At 34.5% G+C, this 12,732-nt stretch overlaps 1 protein-coding gene across 3 annotated transcripts in view; it reads left to right on the top strand.

Moving 5' to 3' along the window:
* The window catches only part of SLC35A3 (solute carrier family 35 member A3), a 48,857-nt gene that overhangs the window by 15,046 nt on the left and 21,079 nt on the right, over nt 1-12,732 (top strand). For 2 of the 3 annotated variants that reach the window (XM_079110888.1, XM_079110886.1), the window contains exons 2-5: nt 2,052-2,256; nt 6,567-6,721; nt 6,800-6,922; nt 12,561-12,732. In XM_079110888.1, coding sequence (XP_078967014.1) covers nt 2,070-2,256; nt 6,567-6,721; nt 6,800-6,922; nt 12,561-12,732 — 637 coding nt within the window. In that variant the 5' untranslated portion in view covers nt 2,052-2,069. Of the gene's footprint in view, nt 1-2,051; nt 2,261-6,566; nt 6,722-6,799; nt 6,923-12,560 lie in introns of those variants that run through there. The other variant, XM_079110887.1, reaches the window with a different exon arrangement.

Genomic DNA, 12,732 nt, shown 5'->3' on the forward strand with positions numbered 1-12,732 from the left:
ATTATTTAATATGTCCTCAATCTTTAACTTTTTATTCTTTATCATTATTATTATTTTTGAGTGTTTGGGGAATGAAACCCAGGAGCAATATGTCATTGAGCTATATCCCCAGCCCTACTTATTTTATTTTTGGGACAGTTTCACTAAGTTTCCCAGGCTGATCTTGAACTTTAAGATCATCCTACCTCAGCCTCCTAATATAGCTGGAATTTATAGGCCTGTGCCACTATACCTAGTTGAATCTTTAATTTTTTTTTTTTTTTTTTTGTACTGGGGATTGAACTCAGGGATACTTAACCTCTGAGCTACCTCTCCAGCCCTATTTTGTATTTTATTTAGAGACAGGGTCTCACTGAGTTGCTTAAGCCCTCGCCATTTGTTGAGGCTGGCTTTTGAACTCTCAATCCTTCTGCCTCAGCCTCCTGAGCCGCTGGGATTAAAGGCATGCACTACTGTGCCTGGCCAATGTATAATTTTTAAAATTTGCTTTATTGAGTTTTAATTTATACAGTAAAATATGCCCATTTAAATGTATGATTCAGTGAGTTCTGAAAAATTGATATAGTATATATCCACTATACAGAATATTTCCATCACCAACAAAAATTTCTTGCTATCCCTTTGCAATCAACCATCAACTCCAGCCATTGGCTGCAGGCAACCATAAGTTTATATGTATCACTTCATATAAGTTTTACTTTTTCTTTTCTGAAATTTTATAAAAATGAAATTGTGTAGTATATACAGTTTTGTCTAAAATTTTTTGTTCAGTATGTTTCATATTTTTGAGACTTTTGATATTTTTTATATTAGTATGTTGTATTTTCTCTTTTCTTATTGCCAAGTAGTGTACCTTTGTAGAACTACAGCAAAGTTTAATAATGCACCAGCTAATGGACATTTAAGTTATTTATAAGTTCCTATCAACATTCATATAAAAGTATTTGTGTGAACATATATTTTCAGATTTCTGCATTATTTTTCATTATCTTTGTGATTCTGAAATTATTTTAAGACTGTAATTGCTTCTTGCTGAATTTTTATGATAGCTTATTTGAATGGTTTTTTGTTGTTTTTTAGTACTGGTGATTGAACTCAGGGTTTCACGCATGCTAAGCGAGTGCTCTACCACTGAGCTGCATCCCAGTTCTATTTTATTTTGAGACAGATAGTGCAATCCTCCTACCTCAGCCACCTGAGTAGCTGGGATTATAGATGTGCATCACTGTGCCCAGCCTTCTTCGAAATTCTGGTCTGATAATTCCAGTGTCTGTATCATCTCTGCATTATTGTCTCTTGATTATCTTTACTCATTCAAGTTGAGATTTTTCCTGTTTTTTGGGATGAGTATACTCATTTTGGATTGCATCTTGGACATTTTGAGTATTATGAAACTCTGGTTCCTACTTACATCTGTATTAATAGTGGGACACTGGGTACTGCCTCCTTGCTGATATTCATCTTGTATATCAGAAATGGTTAACAGAGCTCTACTCCATAGTATCTGTGGTTGCAGATTCTCTAGTGGATAAGGAAGGGCTACCTCTCCAGCCCTATTTTGTATTTTATTTAGAGACAAGGTCTCACTACCTCTGCTCTCATTGATTCTGAGTGGTGATGGTCAACATAGCTCTGTCCCAGTTTAATGGGTTTTGTTGTGTCATCTTAGAACTGTGTTAGGACTGCTCTGTTAAGTCTTTTGGTTTGAGAAACTGAATTTTTCTTGTGACTACTTTGTTGTTGTTATTGATCTATTCCTGTTAGCAATTCCAGGTTGTGATTTACTGTGGTGTCCAGAGTAGAAAATAAAGGGGGCAGAAAATCTCCAAGGAATTTATTATTGGGGTATCCCTTGAAACCTGAGGTCTTCAGCTGATTTACCTTTATTTTCTTCACCTTTCAGAGTCTTCTGGTAGTTCCTTTTTGTATTTGGGTTAAGAAGGAAAAATAGGTGCTTATTCCATCTTGTCTGGAACCAGAAGTCTCTTGTTGGATGTTTGTTTCTCTATTTTGTAATTTTATTTACTTGCCCTGTTTATTTTGTTTTTCAGGCAAATGAAGATAAAACAATGTCCACCAACCTAAAATACCTTTCCCTGGGAATTTTGGTCTTTCAGACTACCAGTTTGGTTCTAACAATGCGTTATTCTAGGACTTTAAAAGAGGAAGGACCTCGTTATCTGTCTTCTACAGCAGTGGTTGTTGCTGAACTTTTGAAGATAATGGCCTGCCTTTTATTAGTCTACAAAGACAGTAGTAGGTATCAAGGTTTTTGTTTTTACTTAGTGCGACTAATTTAATTTACATATATATGTAAACATATGGGTAACTACACATTTGAACTCTTGCATAGGTCTGTCTTAGTATTTAGTTTGGGAATAAAGGCATTTTATCCTAATTCATGCCTGATTCATGTCTTCTGATCAATACTATAAATATGAATCATAGTTTCTTATAATTATTGTACAATAATTTGAAAAAAGTAAACTCCATAATTCTGTGACTGTTAGAACTTTAAAGTGGTCATAATTTTTTACTAAAGTAAGATTTTTTATTTTACTTGCTACATTGATAATTTCAGCACTAACTTAATACAGTTCTCCCTTTATTTGTGGTACTGAGAATTGAACCCAGGACCCCATGCATGCTAGGCAAACACTTTACCACCAAGCTACATCCTCTGCCCTTGATACAATTTTTAAAAAGTTTCATTGAGATGTAATTCATGAACCATTCAATTCACTTGTTCTTTGTTTGTTTTGTTTTGTTGTTATTTGCAGTACTAGGGATTGAATCCAGGGACAGTCTAATACTGAGCTGCATCACCAGCACTTTTTATTTTTATTTCGTGACACGGTATTGCTAAATGCTCAGGCTGGCCTTGAACTTGTGCCTCAGCTGGGATTACAGGCATGCACCACTTGTTTTGTTTTGTTCTTTTTGGAGCTGGGGATTGAACCTGAGGCCTCCTGCATGCTAAGCACATGCTGTATCATCACTGAGCTATACTCCAGCCCCAAGTCACCTTTGTGTGTGGGTGCAGTACTAGAGATTGAACCCAGGGCCTGGTGCATGTATTCTTCAATTTTAAGTGTACTCTTCAGTGGTTTTTGGAGTATTTTATCCATTTTTAAAAATCGTGGTAACAAATATATTTCTCGTAGCACTTGCCATTGTAATGATTTTTAATGCACAAGTCATTGGCATTAATTGCCAATTAATTTGCAGTGTTGTACAACCATGGCCAATTTTCAAAGCTTTTTCATCATCTGAAACAAACTCTGGAACTCTTAGGTACTACTTCCCCCCATTGGCCCTTATCTCCATTTCCCAGTAACTTCTAATTTACTTATTTTATTTATTTATTTTTTTATTCTGGGACTAGAACCCAGAACCTCAGTCATGCTAGGCAAGCACTCTACCACTGACCTACATCCCCAGCCCTCTATGATTTACTTTCTGTCTATATGAAAATGCCTAGTCTAAATGTTTCATATAAGTTGAATTATAACGTTTATTCTTTTATGTCTGACTTATTTCACTTGGTGTAATGTTTTCAAGATTTATCCATGTTGTAACATGTATCAGAACTTTATTTCTTTTTATGGTTGAATAATATTTCATTGTAAAAATGTACCACATTTTACTTAAACTTATGCAAATGTTGATGGACACTTGGGTAGTTCCACCTTTTGATACTGAATAATGCTGGAATGAACAATGAGTAATGATGCAATAGATGTACAAACGTCTGGTTGACTTCTTTCTTTCATTTCTTTTAGAAGTGGAATTGCTGGGTCATCTGGTAATTCTTTGTTTACCTTTTCAAGGAAATGTCAAATTATTTTCCCTAGCAGCCCCATACCATTTTGCATTTCCACTAGCACTGTACAAAGGTTCCACTTTCTCTACATCCTCATCTAAACTTGTCCTTCCCCCTTGCATATCCATTCAAGTATTTATGAAATGGTATTTCATTGGGGTTTTAACTTGTATGTCTCTAATCCCTAATAACAATGACCTTCCATGTGCTTCTTGGCCATTTGTATATCTTCTTTTGAACTATATTTGATATGACTTGCTAATAGATTGAATACGTGAAGGCCTGAAAAAGGGAGGAATCCAGTTTGAATAATGATTCCTAGGTTTTTAGATTAAATTATTGGGTGAATGAGTGCTCTAAAGAATGATATATGGAAGACAGGTTTGGAGGAAATTTAAGGCTTCTCTTTGAGTCATATTAAGTTTGAAATACCTGTAAAGCATTCAAATTGAGATGTCAACTAGTGATTATATGAATATAAAACTCAGGAATTTGTCAGCTTATATAATGTTTTAAAGTCAATTATGGTAAAAAGGAATTTTTTTTTATAGTTAAGGCCAAAGATTGAGCTTTGTTATCATTCCCAATATTTAGAGGTCTAGTTCAGAAGAGAGGATCAGTAAGAGAAGGACTGTGAAAGGGCCACCGACAAGATATGAACATATAATAGAAAAGCTGAGAAATTAGTGTTTTTGTTGCTGATGTCTAGGTGAATACAAATATATACTACATTTAACATGGTGGAGACAAAGCTATCTTTAGCATAAATGGTTGCATTGTGGAGAGATAGGATAAAATCACATTTCAGTGAACTAAAGCATTAATAGGCACACTGTGCATAAAAATAAATTCCAAGTGGACAAAAGATTGGCATTTAAAAACAAAACTTTATGATCATGGTCTATGAATGATTTCAAACAAGATACAAAAATAAAAATAAGCCATAAAGAAAAAATAGATAATTTTGGGGGAGATATATTAAAACTAAAAATGTCTATATGTCAGACCAAGTGAGGAGCCAAACCATAGTTTGAGGAAAGATATTTTTGTTACATGTAATCATCAATAATTAATATTCAGAATTACAAAGAACTCTGACAATTCAGTAAGAAAAGATAGCAACTCAGTAAAAAAGGGGTCAAAGGATATAAATAGGCAAATTCACAGAAGAGGAAACCTGACTGGCCAGTAAATACATAAAAGATTCTCAGGGCTGAGGTTATAGCTCAGTAGCAAAGTATCTGCACAGCATGCGCAAGGCCCTGAGTTTGATCCCTAGCACTAGGAAAAAAAAAAAATGTTCAACCTCACTAGCAATCAGGGAAATTAAAACCAAGAGATATAATGTTAGTGCCCTCAGTTTGACAAAAATAAAAGGTGTAACAATACCGGAAATTGGCAGGAATGTGGAGTACAGCCTTTACTAAAGTATTTGTGAGAAAAGTGTAGGACAGCATCAGTTCTTTAAATTTTTAATTTGAAATTTAAAACATAAGCTAATATTTTAGATCTTTTCTGATAAAGTAAAAAAATTTTCACTTTTTGTTCTATTTATTTATATATTTCTTTTTTTGGTGGTGCTGGGGATTGAACTGAGGGACTTGTATATGCTAGGCAAGCACTCTACCAACTGAACTATGTCCCCAGCCCAATATTTCAGTTTTTATTTTAGTTTTACTATTTTGGATTGAGAAAAGGGTAGGTAACAGGTGTCAATCTTTAAAATTCTTTCACTTCAAAAAAATTTTTCATAATTAAAATTTTCCTATTTTATATTAGAGAGAAAATCATCTGCAAAGTGTCATTGTTGGTAAAGTGGTAGCATTCCTTAGAATTTCTCATTTTTGGAGAGATTCATATATCAGAGTTCTTTGGACTGTGTGTGTGATTAATATTGTAGGTTAGCTCAAAGTCTGTTTCTAATTCCTTTCTGTATTTTCTTTTTGTCTTTAATGTGGATAAAATCAAGGAAAAAACTTGATTTCCCAGCTCTCTGATAGCTAGGTGTAGCTAATGTAACATATTCCAGAAATGAGAGTAAGATACCTACAAAGCTGTTGTCACTCTTCCTTCTTGCTGCATGAAACAAGAACCAGAGGTTCATTAGTCATTTGGCGAACCTGTTAGATATCATGCAGAGACAACAGATGAAAACTGTGAAAGTAAAAAGCCAATATATTTGCATATTGAGATAACCTAGTTCCTTAAACTGCTATAGAAACATGAGATTTGGATTCATGCTATGTGAGACAAGTTGAGCTACTGTTATTTGGGTTTTCCATGGTTTGCAGCCAAACCTACCCCCTGATTTACCTTCTTTTCATGATTGAAGTTTTCATAATTATTAATTGTACAAATAGCTGATTATAAATGAAGTGTACAGAATATAAATTTTTATAATGTTACTATAGTAAAGCAAGGATACTTGATTGACGTGTTAATACTTTGAGCCTTTGGTTATCATAAATGTGTATGTGTGTGTGTAGATATATGAACAAATTGGTTACATATCAGAAAGAGTATAAGAATATACTCTTCTAAATAGGCTACCTTATAATACTTAACATTTGAAAAATTAGCATGACAAAAGTATATTTTAGACCTGAAAGCATCCTAACATGTAGCTCAGTTTCCTTTTTTTTTTTAAACAAATGAGGAAATTGAGGTCTTGAGAGAATGGACGTACAATTTGCTCAGCGTTACCTAATTATTGATTTTTTTCCATTTTACTTGTTTATTCTAGAATGTAGTCTAAGAGCACTGAATCGAGTACTGCATGATGAAATTCTTAATAAACCTATGGAAACACTTAAACTTGCTATTCCATCAGGGATATATACTCTTCAGAATAATTTACTCTATGTGGCACTATCAAATCTAGATGCAGCTACTTACCAGGTACTTGAAATTAATTTGTATTGTCCTTTTAAGTAAGAAATAAACAACCATTAAAAATATTGCTGTTTTCTTTTTCAGGTCACATATCAGTTGAAAATTCTTACAACAGCATTATTTTCTGTGTCTATGCTTAGTAAAAAATTAGGTGTATACCAATGGCTCTCTCTAGTAATTCTGATGACAGGAGTTGCTTTTGTACAGGTAATTATTGAAGATAAGTATACCTTTCATATTTATCACAGTCTTGAAACTTTATTTAGTTTGCTTGGAGAACATGGTTCTTTTATTTGTTGAGGCAAATAAATGCTGACATTTTTTGAGGACTTCCTTCTTGCAGAATGCTACATTGATGTCATCAGTGATTCAAAGAAATAAATAAAAATAAAATTACCTACTTAAAGAAATGAGTAATCACAACTCCTCAGGAGACTAAGTCGAAAGGACTGCAGGTTCCAGATCAGCCCAGGCAACTTAGTGAGACCCCATCTCAAAATATAATAAAAAGTACTAGGGATATAGGTCAGCGGAGCACTTGGCTAGCATGAATGAGGCTCTGGGTTCAGTCCCCGGCACTACGAAAGAAGAAAAGCGAAGAAATGAATAATCTGGTTAAGGAAATAAGACACTATATTAAATAGACCTGATTTTTACTGGATATGTAGAGTATTTGAGATTATTGGCTACCTCCTTAATGTCTTTTCAGCTTCACAATATTTTCTGATTCTCATTCCTTATTGGTTTCTTTCATGGAGTTCTCTTCTTGATACTCACTTTAGATAATGGGGTTGTTTATAGGTTTGTTTTTTCTTGCAAGTTATATCCTTTTTGTGGAGATTTCATATGTTCTGCAGTTTGTGTGTATGTTTTAACACCGATATGCTGATGCCTCCTCAGTTTGTGTCATCAGCTCTGGTTATATAACATCTGTAGTTTCAGATTTGTATATTGAAAGGTCTATTGACTATCTTTATTTGGTTGTTCAGTAGATCACATAAACTCCACATATCTAAAATTAAACTTTACTTACTTCCTCACCAGACCTGCTCTTATTTTTATTTTTTCCAATCATTACTCAATCTAGAAGCTGTCCTAGATGCTTTCTTCTGCCCATCTCGTCACTAAGACCTTATTAATTCTGCTTTCTGAATCTTTTTGATTATGTCCTTGTTTCTCTATTATCATACTTCCCTAGTTCATACTTTGTCACGTGGACTTTACCTACTGTTTTTTTGTTGTTGTTGTTTGTTTTTTAACTCCAGTCTTACCCATCTCCCTAAATTCAGCCTTTACTTAGTCACCACTATGATATGTTTTAAAATGAGTCAAATTAGATCACTTCCTTGCCACCCAGAAGATCCCTGTCATTTTCACCAGTGTAATGTTTATCTTGAGTAAAGATTTTTAATGACTTATTTTAAATGGGTATTATAAAAATATAACTATCAAATCCATGTTTTTATAGATATTGCCTAATATAAGCTAAGTAGGCATTAAGTTTTAAACAGCATTTTAAATTAAAATATCAACTAATTAATGATTCTAATGAAAGATGGATTTGACAGAAACTATGAAGACAAATAATAGAAGTTTCAGAACCAGAATGGTTAGCATGACAAAATAGAACTTCCTGATTATGTCTTCCAGTCTAGGCTCATTTCTGCTGCTCCCCATTTCACACTCAGCTTCTACAATTTCTCTGCTTATAGAGGCTATTTTGTGCATCTATGCATTTATTTATTCTCTTTCTTGTGCATCCAATGATTTCTCCCCTTTCACATTTGTTTTTTGCTGGGAATTCAAGCCAGCGTCTTACACATGTTAGGCAGGCACTATATCACTGAGCTACACCCTCAGTCCCTTTTGTTTATTTAAAAAGACTCAGTTGAGTAGTAACATCTACTAGAATACCTTCCAAACATACCAAACTGAGCTTTATATCTTTTTCTCTGCTACCATATTACTTTGTACATAGCTCTTTTCTAGTACTTCATATATGCTTATGTACACTTGTCTTTACCATTACAACTTAAGTTCCTAGAAAGCAGGAGCTGTGTTTCACTTCCTTCTATTTATAGTGTCTAATTAGCCATATTTAAATATAGTTTAAGATCAGAAAAAAACAATGACATTTGTTTTTACAAATGATTGTTTTTTAAATGATTTGTATACATTGAAAGTACATATCACTTCTGGGAAAGCTTCAGGGATGAAGTTGGATTTAAATTAGGTTTTAAAAGATAATAGTTATATGAAATCCACATATTAAATATTTATATGCCAGGCACCCTACTTGATGCTTCTTCTATATTATATGTTATAATCTCTTAAGGTAAATATTCTTTTCAACTTGAGGAAGAAGAGTTGAAGCTCCCTGAGGTTAACTAAATTGCTCAAGATTATCAAACTAGTAGTGGCAGAACCGGTTTCAGCAGGTATGAAGCACCAGAAAAAGCATTACAGAAATAGGGATTTTTTTTTTTTTTTTTAAGTACAGATAGATAGTTGTGGATAAGCACAAGTTAGGTTAAGTAATAGCAAGAAACTTACTTGCTTGGAACAAAGGGTTACAGAAGATGAGATTACAAAATACACATTGGTACCATATTATATATGGTGTTTAGTATCAGGCTAGGAGCTTAGATTTGACCACATTAGGCTGTTAAGGCTTCACTGGGGATTGAAAGGGAAATCCTGTAGATTGCAGGGCACACTGGTGGAGAAAAAGGTTGAAGGAATGGAAGGCAGTTAGCCTGAGAGGAAACTATATTGGCCAGTTAGTGGAATTGGAATATCCTATAAGCAGAGATATGTGAGGTGTTATGAGCAGCCAGGTGTGGTGATGCACGCCTATAATCCCAGTGACTCTAGAGGCTAAGACAGGAAGAAGCAAGTTCAAGGCCAGCCTCAGGAACTTAATGAGACCATGTCTCAAAATAAAAAATAAAAAGGACCAGGGATGTAGCTTAGTGATAAAGCACCCCTGGCAGGGGGGAAAAAAAAAACAAAAACTTGTAATGAGGTAAGACTGTATGAGTTTGAGACTAATAAATATTAGAGGGAATGGAATTCAAGGAGAATAAAAGATAGGTTTGAATGGTGACATTTTTAATAGTAATAAAGACATCAAAATGTATGTGTTTTGGGGAAAGACAAGTAAATTTTAGTCACATTGTCTTTAAGGAGATAACAAGTTTCTGAATAGCAGCAACTGAAATCTTGGACTTGAGGTCAGAAGAGATGTCAGTGTTTCTGTGAATCAACTCTCCAGCTAGGAGAGATGAGTGTAAGCTGTGCTGTAGAGCTATTCTGTCAGTAGAGGTAGCTATAAGCCCCACATGGCTATTTAAATTTAATACCTATAGCTAAGTAAAATTAAAATTTTCTGTTCCTCAGTCACATTATCTACTTACTAAGTGCTTAGCAGCCACATGTGTATAGAGTTACCCTATTGGACAGAAGAAATATAAGAACATTCCATTCTCACAGGAAGTCTATTGAGTAACGTAGATATGATGATTGGAAAGAAAGGACCAAGAAAAAAAGCAGGCAGTTTCAAGAGGAAAGGAATTAGTAATCGATATTTTCAGTGCTGCAGTGAAGTAGGAAATAAACAGTTTTGTTATTACAAGTTATGTAACATCTTGAGAAGTCTCTGGTAGCCATGAAAAGTATAGTTTCAACAAATGGTGCTGGGAAAACTGGAAATCCATATGTAGTAGAATGAAATTTAACCTCTATCTCTCACCCTGCATAAAACTCAAAGTGAATCAAGGACCTAGGTATTAGACCAGAGACCCTGCACCTGCATGTTGGCTTAGGAACTGACTTCCTTAGCAAGATTCCTAAGGTGCAAGAAGTAAAATCAAGAATCAATAAATGGGAAGGTATCAAAAAGCTTCTTCACAGCAGAGGAAACAAGAATGTGAAGAGAGAACCTACAGAATGGGAGAAAATCTTTGCTATCTGTACTTCAGATTAATCTCCAGGATATACAAAGAACTCAAAAAACATCAAAAAAACAACCCAATCAGTAAATGGGCAAAGGAACTGAACAGACACTTCACAGAAGAAATACCATCAGTCAGCAAATATATGAAAAAACGTTCAACATCTCTAGCAATTAGAGAAATGCAAATTAAAACTACAGTGAGATTCCATCTCACTCCAGTCAGAATGTCAATTAGCAAAAATACAAGCAACAATAAATGTTGGTGAGGATGTAGGGGAAAAGGTACACTCATAAATTGCTAGCAGGACTAAAAATTGGTACAACCACTCTAGAGAGCAGTATGGAGATTTCTCAGAAAACTTGAATGGAACCACCATTTGACCCAGCTATCCCACTCTTCAGTTTATACCCAAAGAACTTAAAATCAGCCTACTTAGTGATGCAGCCACATCAATGTTTATAGCAGCTTAATTCACAATAGTTAAACTATGGAACCAACCTAGATGCCCTTCAACAGATGAATGGATTAAAAAAAAAAAAAAAAACTAGTATATATACACAGTGGAGTATTACTCAGCCACAAAGAAGAATGAAATTATGGCATTTGCTGGTAAATGATTGGAACTAGAGACTCATGCTAAGTGAAATAAGCCAGTTCCAAAAACACCAAAGGCTGAATGTTCTGTCTTATATGTGGATGCTAATACACAATAAGGTGGGGTTGAGGGAAGAATAGAAGTTCATTAAATTAGACAAAGAGGAATGAAGGGAAGGGAGGGTGGATGGGACTAGGAAAGACAGTAGTAATGAAGTGGACGTAACTTTTCCTATGTTCATATATGAATACACAACCAATGAAACTCTACCTCATGTACAACAAGAAGAATGGGATCCTAATTACACTGTTATACTCCATATATATATAAAAGTCAAAATATACTCTACTGTCATGTATATCTAAAAAGAATGAATTAGGTTTCTTTCCTGCCCCATAAAAAAAGTTTAGCTATAGAAGATAAATCAGAGGAGTGAAGAAATAGATGTTAAAGAAAACAGCAGTTACAAGGTGTCAAATGATTATATGTCAGTAACATATAAGCCATAGAGTACCATACCTGATTTATGACCTTGGAGTCCCTGTGTTGGACATTTTGAAACACATTTCCTTTCTTGTGAACCCAAGTTTTCCTTCGTTTTCTGATGGACCATATTCCCCTGTGTTTGGGGTTCCCCTTCCAACAGCTTCCTGTTGTTATACTTGATTTAGTACGTCTCTTTCCAGTTATCTAAGCTTTTGCTGAGGGAACAGAGAGCATGTAAGAGTCTTATACTTTCATATACCTATATTTGAAATGGTAATCTATAAAAAATTAAACATTTTTAGGGGGGAGTACTAGGGATTGAACCCAGGAGTGTTCTACCACTGAGCTGTATCCCAATCCTTTTAATCTTTTATTTTGAGACAGGGTCTTGTTAAGTTGCCTTGCTGGCCTTGAGCTTTGTATCCTCCTGCCTCAACTGAGTAGCTGAGATTACTGGTATGCACCACTGTGACCAGCTTAATCTTTTTTTAATAGGTGGTGCTAGGGATTGAACCCAGGGCCTTGTGCATGCCAAGCAAGTGCTCTACCACTGAGCTATACCACTCCCCAGCACACAAAAAAATTAAACTTTAACAGATTATCTTAAAGTAATAGATTGGTCTCTGTAAGAGGTAAAATATAAATACTTATTGTCCTTTAGGGTGTTTTTTGAAATTATAAGTTGTAATAGTAATATATTGTTAATGTGGGAGAAAAATCAAATGATTCTAAGAGTGGGTTCTTAATGTGCACTTTGTACAGTATTAAAGTATTATAGGAAGTAAACTTCAATTTTATTTTTATTCAGTGGCCCTCAGATTCTCAAGAGATTGATTCTAAGGAACTTTCAGCTGGCTCTCAATTTGTAGGCCTCATGGCAGTTCTTACAGCATGTTTTTCAAGTGGCTTTGCTGGAGTTTATTTTGAGAAAATCTTAAAAGAAACAAAACAATCAGTGTGGATAAGAAACATTCAGCTTG

This window comes from Sciurus vulgaris, assembly GCF_902686455.1.
Source record: "Sciurus vulgaris genome assembly, chromosome: 1".
Taxonomy (NCBI): Eukaryota; Metazoa; Chordata; class Mammalia; order Rodentia; family Sciuridae; genus Sciurus; species Sciurus vulgaris.